At 34.6% G+C, this 25827-nt stretch overlaps 1 protein-coding gene across 2 annotated transcripts in view; it reads left to right on the top strand.

The window, feature by feature from the left end:
* The window catches only part of LOC149772822 (midasin-like), a 270606-nt gene that overhangs the window by 151010 nt on the left and 93769 nt on the right, over positions 1–25827 (top strand). For both annotated transcript variants that reach the window (XM_089947241.1, XM_089947240.1), the window contains exons 56-67: positions 2494–2643; positions 4556–4779; positions 7408–7804; positions 9784–9975; positions 11496–11735; positions 14609–14707; positions 17199–17392; positions 19597–19855; positions 20943–21231; positions 23315–23409; positions 24255–24410; positions 25130–25225. In XM_089947241.1, coding sequence (XP_089803367.1) covers positions 2494–2643; positions 4556–4779; positions 7408–7804; positions 9784–9975; positions 11496–11735; positions 14609–14707; positions 17199–17392; positions 19597–19855; positions 20943–21231; positions 23315–23409; positions 24255–24410; positions 25130–25225 — 2391 coding nt within the window. The remainder of the gene's footprint in view (positions 1–2493; positions 2644–4555; positions 4780–7407; positions 7805–9783; positions 9976–11495; positions 11736–14608; positions 14708–17198; positions 17393–19596; positions 19856–20942; positions 21232–23314; positions 23410–24254; positions 24411–25129; positions 25226–25827) is intronic.

The raw sequence follows: 25827 nt of genomic DNA, 5'->3' as shown, positions 1-25827 counted from the left end.
GCTCTGCATTCAGCCAAAGGACAAATAAGTGATAGAATCGTTGAATAAAGCTTATATTAGTTTTTTCATGGACTGCCCTTTTAAATGTTACAGCTCAGTGCAGTATACATGATAGTTTTGAGTATGCAACAACTCTTGCAATTTACAGTGAATTGCTTTGAAAATTAAGTTCATCAGCAAAAGATATGCTTGTTGACTGGTCATTCTTTCTTTCGCTATTTATGGAAGAGTTATGCACTCATTGTTTCAGTAGATATTTGGAGGTAGAGGTGGGATGCAGGAGAGGTGGAGTATATTTGTGTGAGCATATTGCTTACCATTTGTCTAGTTCTTGCTAGTAATGGAAAGAATAACATCAGGGTTTGGAACAAATTTTTGTTTGACTGCTTTATCATTACTTGCCCTTATTCCAGTTCATTATGTTTATTTGGTATGTGATTTGTGTGAAAAATAATTTCAAGTTGAAAAAAATGAAATCCGTGTAAAGCAGGGGTGCCCAACTTTTTTTCTAAGACCACTTGAGGGCCCCAAACACTAATTTTTCTAATATAATTACTGTTCATGGGCCTGATTTCTGTGTTGTTTTAATTTGCCCTGAGAGCCAGTTAGAACATGTTTGAGGGCCAAATCTGGGCTGGGGTTTTTAGACCCCTGATATAAAGCAACCCTTTTAGATGACTTTTATGACTGTGTTATTGTTTTGTTGTCATGAGGTATTTAGATCGGTTGATCTGACACAGTTATATTTATAGGTTACTACATTTGTATGGGAAAATATGAACTAATTTTTTTGGGATATATATAGTGCACGACTTTGGGAATGCATTATACCAATCTGAAAAACTTGCTCATTTTTTCCCATACAAATGCAGTAACCTTTCTATTATAGGTTCATTTTCTTATTCTACCTAAGGGATATTTATATATATGAATATGCACTACAAGAAGCAAAGTAACTGAATTTATGCTGTATTCCAAACTAAAGATGCAAGCACAGATTCATCAGAACACAGCTACAATATTAGTGAGCACATAACTTAGTTGCATGATCAACATCACTTTTGAAAGAAATTATTATTTTGGTTTACTTAAAATTGAAATTTAGAGTCATATTGAGAATGAATGCGCATTGCAGCCACTTTTCCATTTTGTCTTGAATAAATAGATTTTGGAATTTTTGTCGATTCTACTAAATTTTGTGATTATGGACTGGATTTATCTGTGTCAATTCTACTTGAAGTACATTAGATTTGAGCAGTGAGGGAGCAGTGTCTTGACTCAACTACATGTGTGTTTCTGTTCTGCCATTGAATGTTTGAAATCATAATGGGAGAAAAATATGAACTCTTTCAATTGTAGTTATGAAAAAGACACTATGGAATATAATGTTTATTTCATTTTTAGTGCAGTAAGGAGGATGTTATTGCACTAGGAAAGTAGTCAAAATTACAGTACAATTTCGATATGTGTAGTCAAGCTTTAGAACCCTTGACATGGCTCATGTAATTCAGATTTGTATAACTAAGAAAGTACATTCTGAGTAAATTCAGGATGTAAAACTGTAAGAATAATTTTTGCCATTCTTATTGTCAGCTAAAGAAGGCCTTATCACTTGCATGCTGTTTGTAGGGACCCCAGCAATTTTATGACCTTACCTGGCATCTACCACTAGCATAAATCTAGAACATTGTATCAGAAATGTTTATGCGGAATATTGCAAAGCAGCTGGTATGTAGCAGTCCACGAAACAACTGTTTTAGTTCATTCAGAAACAAATTTAAACATCCAAAATGTAAAGCATCTACTACATGAGTGTACTTGATTTGTTTTCAAAGTAGTTCCTAATACACGATACTGCTATTAGGTACACGTGTCGTGCATGTGTGTGCAATATGAAGGTGTTCAATATCGTACAATATTTCACTATTCTTACAATGTAAGGGTGTTCATTATCATAAAATATTTTATGATTCTTACACAATAAGGAAACATTAAGAGTATATTCATAGTGGAGGGTACTAGAAATATGTGCAAAAGCAGATCACAGTAATCTATTTTTCACACTGAACAATTACATTAAATGTTTGAATTTAGTTAATTTTGTCTGATGCAGGTGTATTTACAATTCTGAAACTTAATGGGTATATTGATCTTGATGGGTTTAATTAAACACAGATAAAAGTAAATCATAGTGACCTACATTTCTCACTCCTGCAGGTGTGTTAAGTTCGTGCATATGGATCATTCTAACTCAGTTTCTCCGACACTTCTGTGCTTTTTGCCATGAACCCTGATAGTTATATTTATCCTAGAGAGTACTGCCCACCACAGGTAAAAATTGTTCATATTGATATACTTTCCATGCTCCAGTGATTATGTTACAGTGTTACAGCTTAATTGAGGTAACTGATGGGATGCATGTTTTACAAAGAACCAACACAGAATTATCATTGGTGTATGAAGCCTGACAATATTTTCTCTTTCCTATTTCAGGAGAGCAGCCTGGCTGACCAGCTAGGATTTTTCCTTGATCAGCAGAGGGTCTCTATGGCTACACACTATCCAGATCGATGGCTGACATGGTCACATGATCAGCGACCTGGTCCTGACACACAGACAGATGCCTCAGCAGGCCAGGAATTGGTGAGGATATTCTTTTGTTTGATTTAAACTTTATGTGAGACATAACGGTCATAACAATGTTGATGCATAAAAAACTAATTGCTGAATGATGTAAAACATTTCATCCTGAAAATTCCTTGTTCTTTATCATCGTTTATAAAAGAAAACCTACAGTACAGAATAGTTCTAAATTGAAGTAAAAATCATTGATCTCAATACCACTCAAACTCTTGTATTTTTCAGAATAATCTGTTGATTAAAGCTAGGTTTTATTTCATCCCCAAAGATTCAAGTAAATTAATTAGTTAAATGTCCACCAAATAGATCAGCACAGACTTGAGACCCAGTTCACTATATATGGTGTTCATGATGTCAGTGCAAAGCAGCATAGACCTAAGACCCAGTTCTCTGTGTATGGTGTGCATGATGTCAGTGCAAAGCATTTAGACTTAAGACCCAGTTCACTATATTCACTATATATGGTTTTCATAATGTCGGTGCAAAGCAGCATAGACTTAAGACCCAGTTCACTGTGTATGGTGTTCATAATGTCAGTGTAAAGCAGCATAGACCTAAGATCCAGTTCACTATATTCACTATATATGGTTTTCATAATGTCGGTGCAAAGCAGCATAGACTTAAGACCCAGTTCACTGTGTATGGTGTTCATAATGTCAGTGTAAAGCATTTAGACTTAAGACCCAGTTCACTATATTCACTATATATGGTTTTCATAATGTCGGTGCAAAGCAGCATAGACTTAAGACCCAGTTCACTGTGTATGGTGTTCATAATGTCGGTGCAGAGCAGCATAGACTTAAGACCCAGTTCAGTGTGTATGGTGTTCATAATGTTAGTGCAAAGCAGCATAGACTTAAGACCCAGTTCACTGTGTATGGTGTTCATAATGTCAGTGCAAAGCAGCATAGACTTAAGACCCAGTTCACTGTGTATGGTGTTCATAATGTTGGTTCAAAGCAGCATAGAGTTAAGACCCAGTTCACTGTGTATGGTGTTCATAATGTCGGTGCAAAGCAGCATCGACTTAAGACCCAGTTCACTGTGTATGGTGTTCATAATGTCAGTGCAAAGCAGCATAGACTCTAAGACCCAGTTCACTGTGTATGGTGTTCGTGATTTCAGTGCAGAGCAGCATGTCTTGACTGCAGTATGGCATGCTGGAAAGATATATTTGAAAATAAAATTGTTTGCTGGGGTTCTCTAGAGATTTCTGAGTTCTAATAAGAAATAAAACAAATTCCTAAATTGTGCATGTGGGTAAATCCTCAATTTTTAAAGTGCCCTCCCATGGTCCAGGGTATATATTGTAACACCCCACATATGGTACAAGACAAAAGATTTTGAAATTTTCAGCATCATTGCACAAAAAGTGTTTAAGAGCTTGTGCCCCATATGACATTTAGTACTGTTATTGTCATTACTTTGATCATAAGTGTTAAATTTTGTGTTTGGGTGTGTATTTTCGATGGCATCACTTTGATGAATAATGTTAAATTTTGTGTTTGGATGTGTATCTTCCGTGGCATTACTTTGACGAATAATGTTAAATTTTGTGTTTGGGTGTGTATCTTACATGGCATTACTTTGACAAATAATGTTAAATTTTGTGTTTGGATGTGATCTTCCATGGCATTACTTTGACGAATAATGTTAAATTTTATGTTTGGGTGTGATCTTCCATGGCATTAAGTGTTAAATGATGTTCCTCTTCCTTACCCCATCATGACTTTTGCATGTGCATACTGGTATATGCTTAATGAATACACTACTGCTCTGTTTAAAATGCAGGTCAAAGTGGCTTGCACAGAACTAAGATCCCTAGTGTCTATGTTGAGGAAAATCCTTGTTTCAAAGTACCGGCTTTCAGAAAACTCTGCTCTTGTCTGACCTCCATACATTTTACTATTTTTAGGCTCCAGTAACAATGCATCAGGCAGTGTTGTCCTATATTTTGCTGTCACTGTTGTCAACACATGAAGATAGAGTGGACAAGAAAAATAAAAAGGAGGAAATGTATCATATAGCCTTCCATTCTTCACTGAAGAAGTACAAAGAGAGGATAATTCAACTGAATCATGTTTCTTCTCAGCTATGGACCCATGCTAACATATTTTCTAGCTCTGCTTTCCAAGCCAGGTAACCTGTTATTTTTCTAGCTACACCCATGACATTTGTCATTGGTGGGATGTTGAAATTTTATAAACCTGTACTATATGTGTATAATAGTATTGCAAATGTATTGTTCTTTGAATCAGGAACATGTAAATCAAAAGGTTAACTTTATGAAATTATCCCAGTGGCTATATGAATTCATGTAGGTAAAAATGTATTTATTTTAAATTAGAATGACTTAATTTTTATCCATTTTTTTTTAGCTCTATTAGTCATAGCACACATGAGCTTATGGAATAGTTTGTCGTATGTCACCAGACGTTCATTAGCACTAAACTCCCTAATGACTTAGAGAATTGCTTGAAAACTTTACCAAAAGACTTTTTATGATGTCTGGCTGGTACTATCATTTTTTTAGCATATTTTGGAAACAGTTTATTTTTTCTCCATGAAAATAATATTTAAATTTCTTTTAATTTTCAGGCTTCTTGACTACTTAATTATTTTATAGAACTTATGTTTGCAAAGATAGTCTAAGAAGACCTTTCAATGGAGACAAAGTTTGTTTCATTTGGTCAGCAATAAATATTTAATGTGATCATTAACTTCCATCAGCTAAAATAATTTTAAATCTTTGTCTCAGTTGCCATGAAAACTTTCTAGATATTTAATGTAAATTCCATTGATACCAGGTTCACACTGATTTAAAAAGTAATGCACTAAAAGATCAATGATGTTCATGGAATAGCTCGTGTAATTTCAAGCCCTACCTTTATCAATCCTTTGTGTCATTTCTCATGCGGATCAAATGTAGTGAATGCAGAACTAAAATGTTGAGATTTCCATAGATGTGTTATATCTGGTATATTGTTAAATATATTTATACAAAATATATTTGTATTATGCATTGGCATTTCATCATGGTTATATGTTATGTATGTCTGTATGTTGTGTGAATTTGGTCAGTAATTGATTAGTATAGGGTCTATCTGACTACTCAGATTTTTTTTATTTTGGTAAACAACATGTTACATAGCTAATGCTTGTCTGTGATTTCAGGATATATTTTAAGATCACTTTTACTTGGAGGTAAACGTGATTACAGATGTTGAGTTCAAGGTTTAGTTTTGTTTATAAATTAAGAATGTTTTCGAAATTGTTTACGAACTTCATGAGAAAATGACCCTCTTTCTGTTTCTGTTGCTATGTCTTAGCTTTTTATTTAAATGTTGTTTACTTCAGAATTACTCATTCCTACGTTAACATCTGAAGTGGATTCAGTCTTCTTGTGTATTCAGTTTTTATTGGAGAGGATTTATTTATTTAAATTATTCACTGGAATTATAAGGTGCTCATTAATACTTAATGGACTATATCACTATTTTGGGATTACTGTGAATTCATTCAAGGCCATTTTGAATGATATCATTGCAATACCTCAGGACTGTTAACACATTTCCACATTCCTTGCAATTGTTACATCAGCACATTCAGAATTGAATTCATTCAGATCTCCACTGAAAATAAATCAGAACTCTGTACTTTTGGACTTTTGATATAACTTTTAGGACTATTCAAGATTAACTCACAATACTGAAAGTTAAATTTAAAGTTTCATTTTGAATTCTAGGGAAATAAATTATTTTTTGAATTATACAAAATGTGCTAGTTTTTGCTGTTTTCTGTTAATTAGTTTAAGACCATAGTGTCAAAACAATATTTTTCTTCTTTCAAAACTAATAAATGCAGAGTTTTCTGGGCAAGAATTCATTAAACTTTCAAAGTAAACAACCAGACTTTTAATTGCTACTTATTTGTTAACTGGTTTTGCTCTGTACTCCGGATGTAGAGAATGGCTCAAGGTGGTGGTGTGGTCTAAAGCACTAGACTTTACCGATCACTACCATCTCACCAATGTCTGCAGCTATGAGTCTCGGTCTTGGCAGATGTGGGTATGTGAGAAATAGTGCCAGTAGCATCCCATGGGTTAGTGGTTTTTACCAGACTTTCCCAGATTCTTCCTCCACCAATTATGCTGTCCGGCATGTATAGCCTATCTTGCACTGAGAAATGGTATTAAACCCCAAAATAATAATTTAATTATAACTATGTTCTATGAGATTTTTCCAGATGATTTTCAATTTCACCTGTCACTGCTACTATGTAAAGAGAACCTTTAATAATTTGTATCCAACACCCCCCTTAACTAGATTTGACCAGATTTGACAGTGAGTGTCATAGATTAAAGTCCTTGCACAGTTATAAAAACAGTGCTGATCCATCATTAAATATGGGGCACATCTCTAAAAACAGAAACATTTAAACATCTTTTCTACCCAAAATACTTTACAGAATTTAAATATTTGACAAATGATGTTGATGGGACATCAGATCTGAGTGAAGCCATACAAACTGGATCAACCATGAAACAGTTGTTTTTATAATAGATTCAATTAACAGTATTGAAAGAAATGTCTTGAGCGTGCATCCTGCATAGTCAGAATTGTTGGTCAGTTGCTCTTGCATTAACTATTAGGCGTAGGTCAGCCAGGTGAGTACTCAAAGACCCACTTGAGCCTCGTGTATTTCATTAGAGTGACATGGACAAAAATATTGGTTAAACTCAATGATTTATAATAATATATGTTTCAGAAATTTGGAGGTCAGTTGTTTAAGCCAGACTGTACAATACCTCTTGGAGAAGCTGAAGCCCTTAATCACACCCGAGGGTTTCTGTACCTATGAGTCCCTTTTGAAAGATGTGTTCCAGTCCCTCACAGACATGGATCAAGTTGGGATGTGTCCCACCTCTTATCTGAGGGAGTTTCTGGCTAGCCATCTATTGGCTGGAGATGCGACAGGGTTCATTACCAAGTTCCTGGTGGATGTGTTACAGGACTTGATGACCCAGGGGACATCACATGACCTGTTTGAGCTAGGAGCCATGTGGATTAGGGTGGGGCTTGTTCTGTTTCAGCTGCTGGTCCCTAAAGGGCCTGTGGACCCTGTGGAAAAGAAAAACATCAAGATGGAAAATATGAAGGAAGAGGTTAGATTTACATATGTATATGATAGTGTGTCTGTCTGTCTGTATGCCTATTTGTGCATGCTTCAGACCTTTTATTAAAGATGTTTGTTTATTTTTATGCCACAGAAGGAGTGCGGCAACTCAATTGGTAGAGCATTGGACTGGTTATCCATGGGTCACAGGTTTGATACCCACCCGAGCCAGATACTTGTCTCCCATTTTCTTGGCATGATACAGCCAAATAAAATGCTGAAAGTGGCATTAAATACCAATCAGCCAGTACATAAATAAGAGTGACATTAAATACCAATCAGCCAGTACATAAATAAGAGTGACATAAATACCAATCAGCCATATCAATAGCAGTGACATCAATTACTAATCAGCCAGTGTAAATAACATTTATATTAATTACTAATCAGCCAGTATAAATAACATTGATATTAATTACTAATCAACCAGTATAAATAACATTGATATTAATTACTAATCAGCCAGTATAAATAACATTGATATTAATTACTAATCAGCCTGTATAAATAACATTGATATTAATTACTAATCAGCCAGTATAAATAACATTGATATTAATTACTAATCAGCCAGTATAAATAACATTGATATTAATTACTAATCAGCCAGTATAAATAACATTGATATTAATTACTAATCAGCCAGTATAAATAACATTGATATTAATTACTAATCAACCAGTATAAAGAACTGTGACATCAGTTACTAATCAATTTGTATAAATAAGAGTAACATTAAGTACTAATCAGCCAGTATAAATAACAGTGACATTAAATACCAACCAGACATATCAATAACTGTGACATTAATTACTAATCAGCCTGTATAAATAACATTGATATTAATTGCTAATCAGCCAGTATAAATAACACTGATATGATATACTAATCAGCCAGTATAAATAACATTGATATTAAATACCAATCAGCCATATCAGTAACAGTGACATTAATTACTAATCAGCCAGTATAAATAACATCGATATTAATTACTAATCAGCCAGTATAAATAACATTGTTATTAATTACTAATCAGCCAGAATAAATAATAGTGACATTAATTACTAATCAGCCATTATAAATAACAGTGACATTAATTACTAATCAGCCAGTATAAATAACATTGATATTAATTACTAATCAGCCAGTATAAATAGCACTGTTATTAATTACTAATCAGCCAGTATAAATAATAGTGACATTAAATACTAATCAGCCAGTATATATAAGTGACACTAAACACCAATCAGCCTGTATAAATAACAGTGATGTTAAACACCATTCGGCCAACTTAAAATAACAGAACACAAGTTTGCTTGATTATTAGACACTGAATTTCAGTTTCATGTCTGTCACTCCATCTCTCCATCCATGGACACTTCTTGTCACCAGCAAAGCTCTGCAGATCATGCACATACTGCCTTTTGTTAGGTGAATTGCATTTTGCATCTAGATATGACTTTTGATGGTTTGTTGCTTGTAAACAAACTATAAATGCATTTGTAGACAAATGTAGAGGATAAAACTCATGACTAAAGATGGATGCTTGGAAAATGATGATGGTAGAGAATTTACAGTGAGGTAATTAAGAAATGCATGCATAGTAAATAATGAAATTTTGAAGGATAACAAATCTGGAGACAAACATAAATGCTCAAGAAATGCACAAAAGGTATACTCTGAAATAATAAATTATAAGCATTGAAGCTCATCTTTAATTGCAAAATGCTAAAGACAGCATTTCAAATGTATTTTTGGGGTACATAAATGTTTCTTTTTCTGAATCGTCATCACCATCATAATTTTTATCATTCAGTACTGTTGATGCAATGTTTCATCCATTTTGTCATGCAAAGAAATTTATATAAGAATTTAACCCCATGTTTAGTACTTATAATCATTTGGTCCAAATCCAAGATGTTACAATGTCTTCTTGCAATAGTTATGAATTTTGTTATAATTTTACAGTTAGCTGAAGTAATGGCAGACATTGAAGTCTACAGTGGGCATCACAGACTGGTTACAGGACATAACCTGGAGGAAGTTCCAAGTCGACTGGTTCACCCTCATGTCACACATATCTACCAGAGAAGGACTGAACTCATCACTCACATTGAGATGCTGTCCACTCAACTGGCCTTCAGGCCTCAGCCATCACAGGTATGTGTGTCTTTTGTCTATGGGACTTGTACAGTATACCCATACAGTTGAACTGGATTGACCAGAAAGTCAGTTTCAGAGGTCAAATTTGCTTTTAGTTTGCTGTAAAATAAATAATTGGAGTTTCATCTTCTTTCTGATTTGTGATGGGTTGTCGCTATGTTGTGGGTAAGAAGAAAAATGTAAAGAGACAAAAGAATGTTTTATTGCATAACAATGAAAGATTTGTCCTCAGTTGTAAGTTAAAAAGGAAAATGATAGCTTTTGCTTCCTTGAATGCTCAGAACACTGAAAGAATAAAAACATATTAATTGCTTATGATCAACAAATTAGCATATAAAAGTGGTATTGCTAATGCTGCTTTATAAGACTATTAACAGTCAGTAATACTAGTGATTTAGCGCAAAGTTAATGAAGATAATGACACTATGTAATGTTATGTATATTTGATTTAATTCTTATTTGATTTAATTTAATTGTTAGTTTTTACCAAAAAACATTATTCCATTAAATGCTATTGTAATGTAACTTTATTTACTGGATTTGATATTCTAGAATTGAGTTCAGTTCTGACGGATTTTATTTTTTATTTTTGATGTAAACAACTTAATAGAGACATTGTATCTAATGCTGACCTAGATCCTGACCTTGATTCAGAAACAGTATTAGTTCTAGTAAACAACTTTTAAAAAAAAAAAATTAATTCTTTCTCAGGGTAAGATTTATTTAGTGGAATCAAGGCCATACTTGGAGTAGGTGAAAAATAACATGTTTATTGTTACAAACTTTTGGTTTTCTCTTAACCTCCATCAGGGAATTTTTTTGCATTGTAGTTGGACTTATTATTAATATTTTGAGAAGGAATTGTCATTCGTGCCTTAACACTTGAGAAGTCAAGTTGTTTTATGTTGTGACCAGATTTGGGCTAATTACTTTATTTTCTTCAAATTATTTTAAGAAAAGTGATTCTTTTCCCTGGAAATACTAGTGCTCTAAATTAATTCTTGGACAAGGACATTTATATCAAAATTTGTACAGGATTCAAAAACTGGAATATTTTCTTTGATTCAACAAGAGGCTGTTGACACTGTAGCACTTCACAGGTTACAACTGACGTCATCGTCTTCCATTTTGGATTTCATCGGGACTCGAACTCAGATTCCTTTCGGACTTTGTAATAATAGGACTTCTATTTTTTAATTCTTGGATTATTTTTTAATTTGATTTGTAAAACCGTAAGTTCTTTTTTCTCATTTTACCTTGTTTTTCTAGTGCAATAAATTATTTGTTAAATTTTACAGAGCTTGTTATCTTCACTTTTGTCTTGTTAATTTCTGTAAGAGCGTAAACATGTAACAGTAAGCCATAGAATTTTGTTAGAAAGATGAATGTATTGTATAGGAAAGGACTTCAGCTTATATGATGAACTCAGAGTCATTACCTTTGCGAGTGTAACACAATATATTAAGAAACAGAATAGGAATACAATCTTCATGATTTCATGTTTTGGTACTCAACAGTATTCTTCACTGACCAGTGAAGTGAGCCATTACCTTGCTAGTGTGGGTTCTCCCTCTCATGTGACCAGTCTGATGGCGAAACTTCAACACATCTGCTCTGGGGCCACAGGGTCAGGTCAAGAGATATTACAGGAAGTGGAATTGTGGGAAAAGACCCAGGAAAAATTTAAAGAGAGGCTGAAACAAGACTATCCACTGTATAAAGATATTGTGGAGCCAATAATCACAGCAATATCACAGGTGAGTTTGTGACATGATTTAAGAGCAATTTAGCTCTACTGGTCAAGAATGAGAAGAGATTATGTGAGAATCTGTTGTCTGTTTGTCCTGAATCCATCCATCCATTAGCAAATATTGCAATTTGCTGCTTCATAACTACTGAAAGGATTATCATCAAACTTGACACACATTTATCCCAGAGTCTAGTTGGTGATAAATAAAAATTGTACATTCTGGACATTCATTGAAAACCTTGCAATTACTACAGCTTAACTGACGGTCATATTCACATGGGGTTTTCAAAAAAAAAAAATTAATAATATACTTGGTTGGTTCTAAATAGCAATTATGCCAATATGATATTCACCATGGCCACCATCACAGTCACCTTGAAAGTTTTATTTTATCACTACTTCTCCTGGATGGATGGTTGTATTGTCATGGTGCTTTTGCTAACAGACTTCTTATGTAGTTGGTCCTAAATGAAAACAGTACCAGTCTAACATACAACAAAGCCACCATCTTGAAAATTTTGATATTGTTACTTTTCTTGAACAGATGGTTGCATCAGCATGAAGATTTTGTCATGTGATTTTTATAAAGTCTTTCATGAAAATGGTGCCAGTCAGACCTCCAATATGGCCTCAGTGACAAGCTTCTAGAAATCATATAATTGCTACTCCTACTGAATGGTTGGTTGTATCACCATGGGGTACCACAAAAGATTTGTGATCAAGTGAAAGGTCATTGATTGCCTTTTTATGCTTAATTGAACTTAATGGATACATTGACTTGTGCAAATTAATTTTTGCATAACATTTTATATACTTGCACTGCAGTGAAAAAGTTGATAATCAGCATCTGCAATCAATTGCAAGTCAAAGGTCTTTACTCAGATTATAACTGACAGTGTATTGGTTTGTGAGCATGACAACACATGCAAGTATAAATAGATTTTGCATCAAACCAAGTTTGTGGATCAAGAATGCCTTGAATTATGCTACATAAAAAAAAAAACATGTTAATCAAATCATATTTAATTAACCCATTGTAGAAATAAGCACATCAGTCAAAGTTATGTTGGAAACAAACAATGTTTAGTTCATGCTGCATAGAAATAACCATGTCAGAAAAAAAATCTGTGGGGAACACCAGTTATTTCTCATCCTGTACCATGGCCATGTTACTTTCCATCATGTACCATGGCCATGTTACTTTACATTCTGTGCCATGGCCATGTTATTTCTCATCCTGTACCATGGCCATGTTATTTTACATCCTGTACCATGGCCATGTTACTTTACATCATGTACCATGGCCATATTCCTTTACATCCTGTACCATGGCCATGTTATTTTACATCCTGTACCATGGCCATGTTCCTTTACATCCTGTACCATGGCCATGTTCCTTTACATCCTGTACCATGGCCATGTTATTTTACATCCTGTACCATGGCAATGTTATTTTACATCCTGTACCATGGCCATGTTACTTTACGTCCTGTACCATGGCCATGTTATTTACATCCTGTACCATAGCAATGTTATTTTACATCCTGTACCATGGCCATGTTCCTTTACATCCTGTACCATGGCCGTGTTATTTTACATCCAGTACCATGGCCATGTTACTTTGCATCCTGTACCATGGACATGTTATGTACATCATGTATCACATAATGATATAAATGGTGTCATAGGTAACACATGTAATCATATAAATGGTGTCATAGGTAACACATGTAACCATAAAAATGGTGTCATAGGTAACACATGTAATCATACAAATGGTGTCATAGGTAACACATGTAACCATATAAATGGTGTCATAGGTAACACATGTAACCGTATAAATGGTGTCATAGGTAACACATGTAACCATATAAATGGTGTCATAGGTAACACATGTAACCATATAAATGGTGTCATAGGTAACACATGTAATCATATGAAAGATGTCATGGGAATCATGGTAGCTCAGGTTTTAGAGAGTGAGTCTCATAATACAAGGGTCACGGGTTTGATACCCACCCAGGCCAGTCCAGGTCAGCTGCCCAGGTGTGTCATTGGGAAATTACCTACCCATGCCAGTCCCAGTCAGCTGCCCAGGTGTGTCATTGAGAAATGCACTTAGCTCGCATATCCTTGGCTTGTTATAGCCAGTAATGTGGTAAAGTGCTTTTGTGTGTGTGTGATTCGGAGTTTTGACATAGCTTTATAACAATTTTTCAGTCATATCGCCATGATGTCTGCAGTGTGGCCGTTTATAGTGATGTCTAGCACTGGGACATCATGTCGCAGACATGTAGCATGATGTCTCACCTAGTCACATTATCCTGACACCAGGCCAACCAGTCCTAACACTAACCTCATAATGCTGAGTGCCAAGCGAGGCAGCTGTTAGTACCATTTTTATAAGTCTTTGATATGACTCGGCCCAGGGTTTTTGAACCCACGACCTCCCGCATCCAAGGTGGATGCTCTAACCACTAGGCCACCAGAGCGGTTGTAAAGTGCTGTTAAAACTACATAAAATAGAGGAAGAAGGAATTTTTTTTATAATGATCACATCATTTCTAGCTGCTTTGTAATTATTTTTTTTGGTGGACAAAAGCAGACATCCTATAACTGCAGAGTGGTCTAAAGCGCTCTCTGTTACGGATCACTGCCATCTCACCTCTGTCTGCGTAGGTTCGAGTCTCGGATTCGGCCAATGTGGGTATCTGAGAAAGCTTCCCAGTATCTTCTCGAGGGTCAGTGGTTTTTTCCGGTATTTCCCGGGTTCTTCCTCCACCATTAATACTGGCCGCCATGTATAGCTATCGTGTGCTGAAAAATGGCTTTAAACCCTACAACAACAACAACATCCTATAACTTACTTTCTGTCAACAGGTTTTACATGGGATGAGACTGTTATGGGCAAAAGCAAGACAGACCATACACCTGCTGAAGCTGACTGCTGCAGTACCATCATGGTGTAAGACTTCAAAAGTGAGTACATCCCGTAATGTTCATAAAATCTTTTCTTGAAAAATGTATAGTCTTCATTTTTGTGTACATGTTTACTGATTCTGTAGATGGACATTTTCTTATGACCATCAGGATATTCTTTGTATTTGAAATATTGCTAACTTACTATATTCCATGGGTTTTCTGGTTGCTAATAAACCAGTGAACATAGATTTTCTGTAAAGGGAGCTGGATCCCTTTTCTAAAGTAACTGAATGTAAGTAGTGATGAACAGTGATATTCAGTAAAGATATTAGAATCCCTTCCTCAAAATAACCGAATAATGACACTGATGAACAGTGACATTCTGTAAAGACATTAGAATCCCTTCTTCAAAATAACTGAATAATAATGACACTGATGAACAGTGACATTCTGTAAAGACATTAGAATCCCTTCCTCGAAAATAAGCGAATAATGACACTGATGAACAGCGACAATCTGTAAAGACATTAGAATCCCTGCCTCAAAATAATTGAATAACGACACTGATGAACAGTGATATTCTGTGAAGACAATAAATGTAAGTTTAGTGAAACCTCAGAGATTCTTCCAGGGCATGTGATCACATGGTTTGTGCAAAATATGTATGAATTCACACACTTGGAAAGCAGTATTGCATGAAAAAACTACCCCAAATTAATTTCACATATGAAAATGTACTCCGCGCAGTATACAGTTTTATTCAGCCATTCAGCCTGAAAGTCCTTGCGTTGACAGAAGTCAGGGTTGTAGAGATATTGTAGCTCGTCACGGCATGTATTTTTTTATAACAGTTTACACATCTGGTTTATTCAGATTGACATGAATGGCTGTTAAACTAAATTGATGGGCACATTGGGCCCCATAACATGCATTCTGTCATAGTTTGTAGGAAGTTTTAAAAATGAGCAAAATATGGCTATCGAGGAGACCCAAAATGGCTGATTTTTAGCATGGTTCATCATTAGCTGACTATTTCATTTGGCAAATACTAGTTGATTATTGTGATGAATAGAATTTATTTTTAAAGTTAGGAAGTATATCAAATTAGTGGAGCTTGGATAATGTTCATAGAGATACCAGTGAGTGATATTGAACCCCAAAATGGTGCTAAATATGAGTCCGATGTATGCTTGATGGGCAAAAACAGATGGCATGATGGCCAACCCGTCATTTCAGTGGTATTTTGAAATGTAGATAAGGCAGACAAACAAGCCAAATTAAAATGCAGACAACTTAAAAGTAAACTGCACTTTTTGTTTCTTTTCTTGTCACAATTTAAATGTAAATCTGGCATAGTAGTCAACATTTTCTGCAATTCTGATGCTAAAATATAAAGCACTAAGATAAAGGGGGTTGGGTAGTGGAAATGACTAAAACTGCCCCCTGATGATGCGGGCAATAAATTTGTTTCATCAGATGTGCTTGACTGATGATTTTAGCAGGCAGTTGGAGTCAGTTTTGGGTCAGTTGTAATTTTTCCCTCTTATAGGAAGGTTATGATCAGTTCATTTATAGGTAATAATCATTATTATTATTAATATTATTATTATTATTATTTGCATGTTTTAATATAATGATCAACAGCGGAAATATTAATTTCACTTGGGAAACTCAATTTACAATATTATTATAGTAAGCTTCTGCATCATCATATTTTAAGACAGATGATTATCATTCTTGAATTGATATCTTTTTATTCTGCAGGATATATCCATGGCACTGTGGATACATTGGACCATTACTATCTTTTTATTCCACAGGATATATCCATGGTCCTGGAAATACATTTGACCATTGATATCTTTTTATTCTGCAGGATATATCCATGGTCCTGGAAATACATTTGACAGTTTATATCTTTTTATTCCGCAGGATATATCCATGGGACTGGAAATACATTTGACCATTGATATCTTTTTATTCCGCAGGATATATCCATGGGACTGGAAAGACATTTGACCATTGATATCTTTTTATTCCGCAGGATATATCCATGGGACTGGAAATACATTTTACCATTGATATCTTTTTATTCCGCAGGATATATCCATGGAATTGGAAAGACATTTGACCATTAATATCTTTTTATTCCGCAGGATATATCCATGGGACTGGAAATACATTTTACCATTGATATTCTTTTATTCCGCAGGATATATCCATGGGACTGGAAATACATTTGACCATTGATATCTTTTTATTCCGCAGGATATATCCATGGGACTGGAAAGACATTTGACCATTGATATCTTTTTATTCCGCAGGATATATCCATGGGACTGGAAATACATTTGACCATTGATATCTTTTTATTCCGCAGGATATATCCATGGGACTGGAAATACATTTGACCATTGATATCTTTTTATTCCGCAGGATATATCCATGGGACTGGAAATACATTTGACCATTGATATCTTTTTATTCCACAGGATATATCCATGGGACTGGAAATACATTTTACCATTGATATTCTTTTATTCTGCAGGATATATCCATAGGACTGGAGAGGCATTTGACCATGCTCTGTAGATTCCCCACAACATGTGATGAGTGGCACACATGTGGTCAGTTGGCATCCACTCTGTGTGCAGACCACACCCTTCAGCAGACCAGGGCAGTAGTCCAGGTTTTAGGGGAAGCAGAGGAGGTGAACAAGAATGAGCAAGACATCTTCTTTAGGTGGTGTATCTCAGACTTGCATTTGTGTGTGGGTGTGTGTGTGTAGAATCAATGAATCTCCTGATAAAGAGGAAAAGTCAGATTCCCCAATTATATATTTGAGAAGTTAATAACCATAAGGAGATTAGAAAGAGAAGATAGTGATAAAAATGAAATGGCATCGTTAGATATTCTGAAAATATGGGGAAATATCAATTTATTTACTTACTTTGCATTGAATTACTCGTTAAAGTTACTGTTTAAAAAAATGGATAATGGCTTGATCATTTTTGTGAACTGCAATGTAAAATTGCACAAAAGCTTTTTTTGCAGTGGCAAGCATTTTATAAATGGTTGTTATCACCACTTATCCTAAACCAGCAACCATTCACAGCTGTTAACCAAAGTGAGAACAGTTGCATTTTCAGCTTATAACATTATCCTCAGACATTGTATTGGAATGAAAATCTGGTCAGTTCCCTTGCTTAAATGGATATGAAGCTTTTTCACTTTTATCAATACATACAGTACCTTGTCTACAAACTTCTACATTGAACACTCTTTTCCATTCTCCTTTGTGTCTATTCTTGAAAAGCTATCTGTTGTTCTCTTCTTTTTACAATTCAGCATATGTGAACAGAATTATTCTTTGGACTCCTGCTTAGTGGTACAATGAGTGCAACTCAGTGGTCACCGATACATCCAACCATGTTTTTATCCTTCCATCTTTTGTCAGTCCATCAAGTATCAAATTTTATAGGTAAAAAACTTGTTGTTTTGAAATGTATTTTTTAGCCAGTAATGGTCATCACAACCTTGACCCTAATCTTCACATTGGTCAGTAAAAGAAACTTCAGTCTCCAAATAATTTATCTCACTATAGGTCAAAGGTCAAAGGTTAAATATCTATTGGAGGGGGAATAAGAATACTTGTTTCACATCAAGTGATTGGATTTTAAAGATTGATGCTAAAGCAGTCATATTGAATATCAGACCAGCACTATTTTGACATATGACCTGCTAGACATTATAAGAAGTCTTTCAAGTAAAATCTCCATGGAAATATGAATGCCCACTCATATCAAACTTTAGTATATTGTTATATCTCACAATCTCATCATTTAAAAAATTTCCTGCCTCCACTTCAGAATTTACAGTTACATTTGTATAATCTGAGATGTTCATATTGACACGAGGTTTTCACAAAAATGCTGCTTATGAGGTGTACTAGTTCCTGTATGAAAATGGTGCTCTTCTGACAAGCACTTGGACATCCAATATGACTGGCACAGTGACCATCATAAATGAATGATTGTATGGATATGGGAGTGTCGCTTAAAGGTTTCCCATCATGTCTAGTTTGTCATAAATGAAAATGCTACTTCTCTGACATCAAATATGGCCACCATGGCAGCCATTTTAAAACTCATTATCACTCTTCTGTAAAGATTTTCAGGATGACCATCAGGGCAACCAATTTAGTTGTTCTGTAAGTATCATTTTCAAAGAGGAACAGTGATATATCACAAGAAAAATGTAATTTTTAAAATTGCCAATTGGGCCATTCATTCTTGGGAAGCAGAACTTACAAGATTTGTACAATTTTGATGGGTCAAGAGTGCACCATTTTCATTCAATACTAACTCCATTTAGTTGCATTCCAATGAACAAGTTAATAGTCATCTCTCTGCCATTGATTTTTCAGTCAGTAGTCTGGACTGTGGATTTTAGATATACTGGTTTGTGAGCATGATAAAACAAACAAGTATGGATTTTTGTCATTTAAATTGGTTTGTAGATTTTTATAGAGAATATTTTGAATGATACCACTTAAATGATTTCGGGTTTTCTGACCCTTTAATTGGCCACTTAATAGATCCTTGAATCCTCAAATAACTTACGACTTGACACTTAATCCTTGAATCCTCAGATAACTTATGACTTGACACTTGATCCTTGAATATTCAGATAACTTATGACAACACTGAATCTTTGAATCTTCAGATAACTTATGACCTGACGCTTAATCCTTGAATCATCAGATAACATATGACCTAACAATGAATCCTTGAATCATCAGATAACTTTTGACTTTACATGTAAACCTTGAATCTTCAGATAACTTATGACTGAACATTTGAATTTTCAGATAACTCATGACATAACACTAAGCCCTTGAATCGTCAGATAACTTTTGACTTAACACTTATTCCTTGAATTTTCAGACTGATGCAAAGTAGCCTGATGCATGTGAGAAATGAGGCTTTACTGAGAGGGGAGGTAACTGAGGATCTTCTTTCTACACTATCAATTAACCTGAGACTTGTCATCTCTTCCTGGGAGGCTATGGAAGACAGGAGGCGGAGAGCTGAGGAAGAGAATGCCTCACTCTATCGGTACAAGTCCCAGACCCATGGGGATGAGAGAAATGATGAGGCAATAGAGGAAGAAGAGTTTAGAGAGAGCTTTCCAGTCTACCAGGAGGTTAGATTAGTTTGATTATCAGTGTTGTAATAGTTTAAATGACTATTTTGATTGTCTCCCTTAAATTACTAATACTTAGCATAGTATGATTATTTTATTCATATGTGCTTTTGTTCAATTTTGCATGATGCATTAAAAAAGTTAGACACCGAGTATTTGAGAATTTTCTTTAGGTTGAATTGCTTTTTGTATTCATTAAGACTTCTGGCTGGGTTGCTTACATTCTTATTAATACTTAGTCTTGTTTTGGATTGTAACTGTAAAATGAATTCATGCAGTGTTCATTGGGTCATTAAATCTGATAAACAAAAACGTCAGTCAAGTGTTCAGTGAAGCATATTTTCAAACATTCCCATAAATGCTGTACATGCTGTATACATGGGTAAGTGCTGTGTCTTTCCTTGTCCATAGACTTTGGATCATTAGTTGCTGATTTTACTTTAGCTCTGCAAGTCTCCAAATTTTACATATGGTAAAGACAACACCATTTACTGGCACATTGATCAAAAAGGTCTCAGAAGGGTACATTTCTGGCCCTGTTGAACCTGAGATCTCACAAAGTGATCTTAAAATTGATTACAGAATCTTTTTTTTTCTCCATAAAAATTGACAGAGAAATATACCATATAACAAGCAAAAAATATTAGATCTAGCAACTCTGCAGTCAGTATCGGTATCTTTTGAGTTAAGCTGTGAAGTAGCCACCATCAGCATAACTGGGGACTTCGATAGCTATGATATCCAGTAGGTCCTAAAGGAAGATAGTACCAGTCTAAAATCCAATTTGGCCACCATTGCAGCCATCATGAAAATCATGGGACTGCATCTGTATATCCAAGATTTTTTCAACATTCAGCAGTTAAAAAGCAATAGTTTTATTTTGGATTTTTGGGGATTTTTTTTTACCTGTTATGATCAGTCCCTTAGAGAGACTCTTGTTTTGTTTTGGTTATATAACTCCTACTGGCATAATGAATTCACTTAGTTGATGCAAATTGTTTTAGACAAAGTTATTTGTAGGATACATGTATATGAAGATTGATCTTCCTTGGGTATCTTTGCAGTAAATAATCCCAATTCATTTCAGAGTTTCCAAGATCTGGTTGAGCCAAATGAATTGGGAGACAGTCATTCTCACAGCATACAGAATACACCAGAGAAGAAAGATGTTGAACTGGAGTCCCACCTTTTGATCACGGAATCAGAGATGCATCAGATGTGTCGAGTTCACAACCAGGTGTTCTCAGGTCTTGTGAGAACAGAGTGGTACAAGCCAGTTTCATCAAGATCTCTCCAGTCTCAACATTGGGTTGAACCAGTTCTTTCCAGCTATTCTGTAGCAGTAAAACTTGGCAAGCTAATCTGTGATAAAGTTTGTAAGTATTTTCAGTCTGGTTATATTTTGTCTGAGTTTAAATAGATTGTTAATTTGGTATATTCTGAACAGTGCCCACTAATCTAAACTGATCCCATGCCCTTCAACTTTTTCCTGCAAATGTTGGTAACATTCACATTCAACCCATGTGCCTCAACTTTTTCATAATAACTTTGCTTAGATTCACATTTCCAAATTCTGGTACAGTCCGAATTACATGGTGCCCCCATTTGAGGTCAGACCGATGAACTTATACCACAGATGAAAATGTAAGTTATCCCATCCCTGTTGGAGTCAGTGATTTTGTTTGGAAAATCAGCCAACCATAATATTAAATTGAAATCAATTAATGACTTGAATTTTGGTGAACAAGTTGGTATTCAATGTAAGAGAACAGTCTGGATAATGTGCATTAGAAGAATTTTTTTTTTTACTGTATTAATAATCACATCATCTTTGGTTCATTTGCAAACAAATTAAACATTAGGTTTGTACTCATTAAATTGTTTATCCATTACTATTTAAATGTCATTTATTTTATAATTCTTTTTTTAGTGGTATCCAGTATTACATTTTTACTTCCTTTTACCCCTAAATTATGAACTGTTTTAATCCCATAGGTATGTAAGTTTGAGGGTTCCCCTTGCTTACCAAACTGGGGGTCAGACTGAGTAAACACCGAATTTTGATATCAGAACTGGGGGTCAAATAAACAATTTGGGGGTCCCTGAAGCATAAATGAGGGTAAAGGGAAACACTGGTTTTATTGTGTTTCTCACATGCAGTACACATACATGTACCCAATCTATGCATATCTCCTGAATAGTGAACTTCAACCAAGGGCAACCCTTGCCTTACAAAGTTCATAGTATCACTTGAATGCCGGACACATACATGTACCTAATCCAACCACACCTATTGAAGGTTGAAACTCAACAAAAGTGCATACTTTGCCTTGCAAAGTTCATTGTGTTACTCAAGTACAGGATACACATATATGTACCTAATTTGTGTATACCACCTGAAGGGTGAACCTCAACCATTGTGCATACCATGCCAGTCTCCACTGACAGTGGAACACATTCTTGTTGGGTGTATCAATTTGAACCATATTACACAAGTTTTTTTTAGATAAACTCAGTTAAAAAGCTCTTGGATTATTGTCTTGTACTTTTTAAATGAATGTGGTTTATATAATATGTTTTAACCCTATTTTTATGATTTTTCATTTTTAATTTATATATATACCTATGAAAACACTTTATGATTTATCTTGTAAGAGTACATAATTCCTTTTGTTTGCAGATTTTTATCTTTTGAAGATTTTAGAGTGCTCATCTTGAATTTGTGCATGATAATTTGTGCTTTGGCTTGACAAACTTGTAATCTGAGCAATTATTGCTTAAATTTACCAGATGTTTTGCAAGTAGATCCAGTTTGATTATTGAAACAAGCAGCACTCAGTGACATTTATTTTAACAATGTGATTAGAAACAAGTAGCACTCAGTGACATTTATTTTAACCATGTGATTATTGAAACAAGTGTTACTCAGTGACATGTATTTTAACAATGTGATTATTGAAACGTGGTACTCTATGACATGTACTTTAACCATGTGATTAGAAACAAGTGGCACTCAGTGACATGTATTTTAACAATGTGATTAAAAACAAGTGGCACTCAGTGACATTTATTTTGACCATGTGATTATTGAAACAAGTGTTACTCAGTGACATGTATTTTAACAATGTGATTATTGAAACATGTGGTACTCCATGACATGTACTTTAACCATGTGATTAGAAACAAGTGGCACTCAGTGACATGTATTTTAACCATGTGATTATTGAAACAAGCAGCACTCAGTGACATTTATTTTGACCATGTGATTATTGAAACAAGTGGCACTCAGTGACATGTATTTTAACAATGTGATTATTGAAACATGTGGTACTCCATGACATGTACTTCAACCATGTGATTATTGAAGCAAGTGGCACTCAGTGACATGTATTTTAGCCATCCACTGATTGACATGAGTTATTATTAATAAGCATTCCTTTTTTTCTTTCCCCATTTCAGCCTGTGATGTTGATTCAAAGTTATTAGGAGGTCATCTTCTTGTGAGTGCCACACAGCAGGCCTCTGTAATGTCTGCCATCAGTGGAGAAAAGCAGGTACAGTTTTAAAAGATTAGAATTGAAGTCAGTCCTAACAGATTTCCTTCACCAATAGGAATTAAATTTATGTTGCATTTCATTCATATACCAGCTTTGTATGATGGCAATGTTTCAGATGTAAACAATCTACTGAAAAAAGATACAATGCAGAAACATATTGTCCGAGGTTTTTATTCTCCATGTCAGTTTTTTGTTTCCTGCTCCAAAGCTGTCAAAATCTAGCTAATGATGTGTAAAAGAAACATGCATAGATAAAGTAAACTTTTTACTGGGAATGAACTGCTGTAGACATAATAAAGCTGCAATGTCTCTGGTAATCTTTGGTTGAGAAAATCTTGTTACTCAGGATTGTACTTAAAATAGGTCATGATTTTAGTATATTTCATCTGCATTAGTGCAGTAATGGTCACTGTTGTAAATTTCACACTTTGCTGACTTTCTTTTCTGGCATTGATGATTTTTTTTTCGGTCTTAAAGTGGAATTATGCTTTTTTCTGGCTTGAATCCGATTTTCCTCAGTATGGTCCATTTTTTCCTATCGTTGATTGATTCTGTACAGGGCATTTAAAAGTGCATGAAACTGGGAAGGATAAATTTCTGAGTCATTAAAAAAAACACAGTATTATGGTCATAATAACAAAACAGGCTTGTCGATGAATTGTATTCACTATATTTTCACATGATTTTTGCACAAGTTTAGACTCATCCACATCATGGGATAGGGGTGGAATACGGGGTAGTTGAGGTTGTTTTATGTAAACTAAATGGTCACCATTCCTTTAGTTTGAACTTTTCGTTTTCATCTTCAATACTTTAGCAACACATATCATCTTAAATTTCAGGAGTATCCATCTCTGTTGAGCGTCCCCGATGTGTATGACATATATCACGATCCTAATGTGTCAGAGGTTATCCAGTGTCAGCCAGTTCTAGACCGCTTTGTATTGCGAGTCAACCAACTTTTGTCCCAGTGGCCAGACCATCCTACTCTGAAACAGGTAAAAAAACATGTCTTCTATAATATCCGAGTTTACATCATTTTACATTCCATTATTTCATATCACCACTATTAACTTTTGTCCAAGTGGCATCATCATCCAACTGAGAAATAGGTGAATGCCAGGTTTTGTCCCAGTTGCCAGACCATCCAACCCAGAAACAGGAAAATACCAGAATTTGTCCCAGTGGCCTCAACATCCAACTCTGAAAATGATCACCACCCAAATCAGAAAATGGTAAATATCAACTTTTGTCAAGTGACCAGGCCATCAAACTCAGAAACATTGAATAAAAAGTCTTCTATTTTTTGAGAGTTTACATCATTTTACATTCCCGAATCTCATATCACTACTATTAATATTAATATTATTGGTATTACTTTTTTGTTGATGTGAATGATGGCAGATCACATTGTCTTATCTCAGTTTCCTTTTGTTGCTTTTTACACTCTTTATCCTGCTTGTATTATTTTTAGACATTGCATGTATATGCATTTCTTTATTGCAGCGACAGCTTGTCATTATGGTTAGAAAGCTTTTACTTAATTAAGTTTAAACCAGTTATAAGTTACAGAGGTCATGAAGATATGTATTGTGATTTTTAACAGTATATAAATTATTTTTACCTGAAAATGCTCATCCTTAAATGTGATGTTACAAAATAAGTTTGATGTAGATGGAGAAAAGAATTTAAGTGTACCATTTCCTTTCTATTTTAGCTGCTGCTGATAGTGGACAGGATCCTTGGTTTCCCTGTGGTGAGCCCCATCATAAAGTTTCTGACTGGTCTAGAGTTGCTTCTGCAGAAAGCACAGGTAAGTAGAGGGACTGAAGTATAAGTAAATTCAAAACAGATTTTTTAAATGAGTCATGCAAGATTTTTTTCCAAATATTTTGAATGCATTAATATCTTACAGTCAATATTCTTGACATTTTAGCAACATCTCTGACTCAGAAAACAAAGTAATGAAAGTCTGAAAAGTACACAGCGTTGGGTTCGAGCTTGTGCTGAATAACGTTAAAGACAGAGAAACGCGTATTCTGCTCTCTGAAGAAATCAAAATTCTGTCCCATCTGCAGTAGCTATTTTATGTCCCAAGATAACGTTTGGTTGAATTTCAGGGAATTATGCCTTTGTATGGTAATCATAGTGTCAGTACAAATTTGAAATAAATATTTACATTACATTCTAAAGGTTTCTACATATCATTTCGTATAGTAAATACAAATATAATACATACCATTTTATATAGAAAAACAAATATAATACATACCATTTTATATAGTAAATACAAATATAATACATACCATTTTATATAGAAAATACAAATATAATGCATACCATTTTATATAGTAAATACAAATATAATACATACCATTTTATATAGTAAATACAAATATGATACATACCATTTTA

Source organism: Sinohyriopsis cumingii, unplaced genomic scaffold (assembly GCF_028554795.1).
Source record: "Sinohyriopsis cumingii isolate HCF-2022 unplaced genomic scaffold, ASM2855479v2 utg001164l, whole genome shotgun sequence".
Classification (NCBI taxonomy): Eukaryota; Metazoa; Mollusca; class Bivalvia; order Unionida; family Unionidae; genus Sinohyriopsis; species Sinohyriopsis cumingii.
The sequence above is the reverse complement of the archived record's forward strand: the minus strand, read 5'-3'. Positions and strand labels throughout refer to the sequence as shown.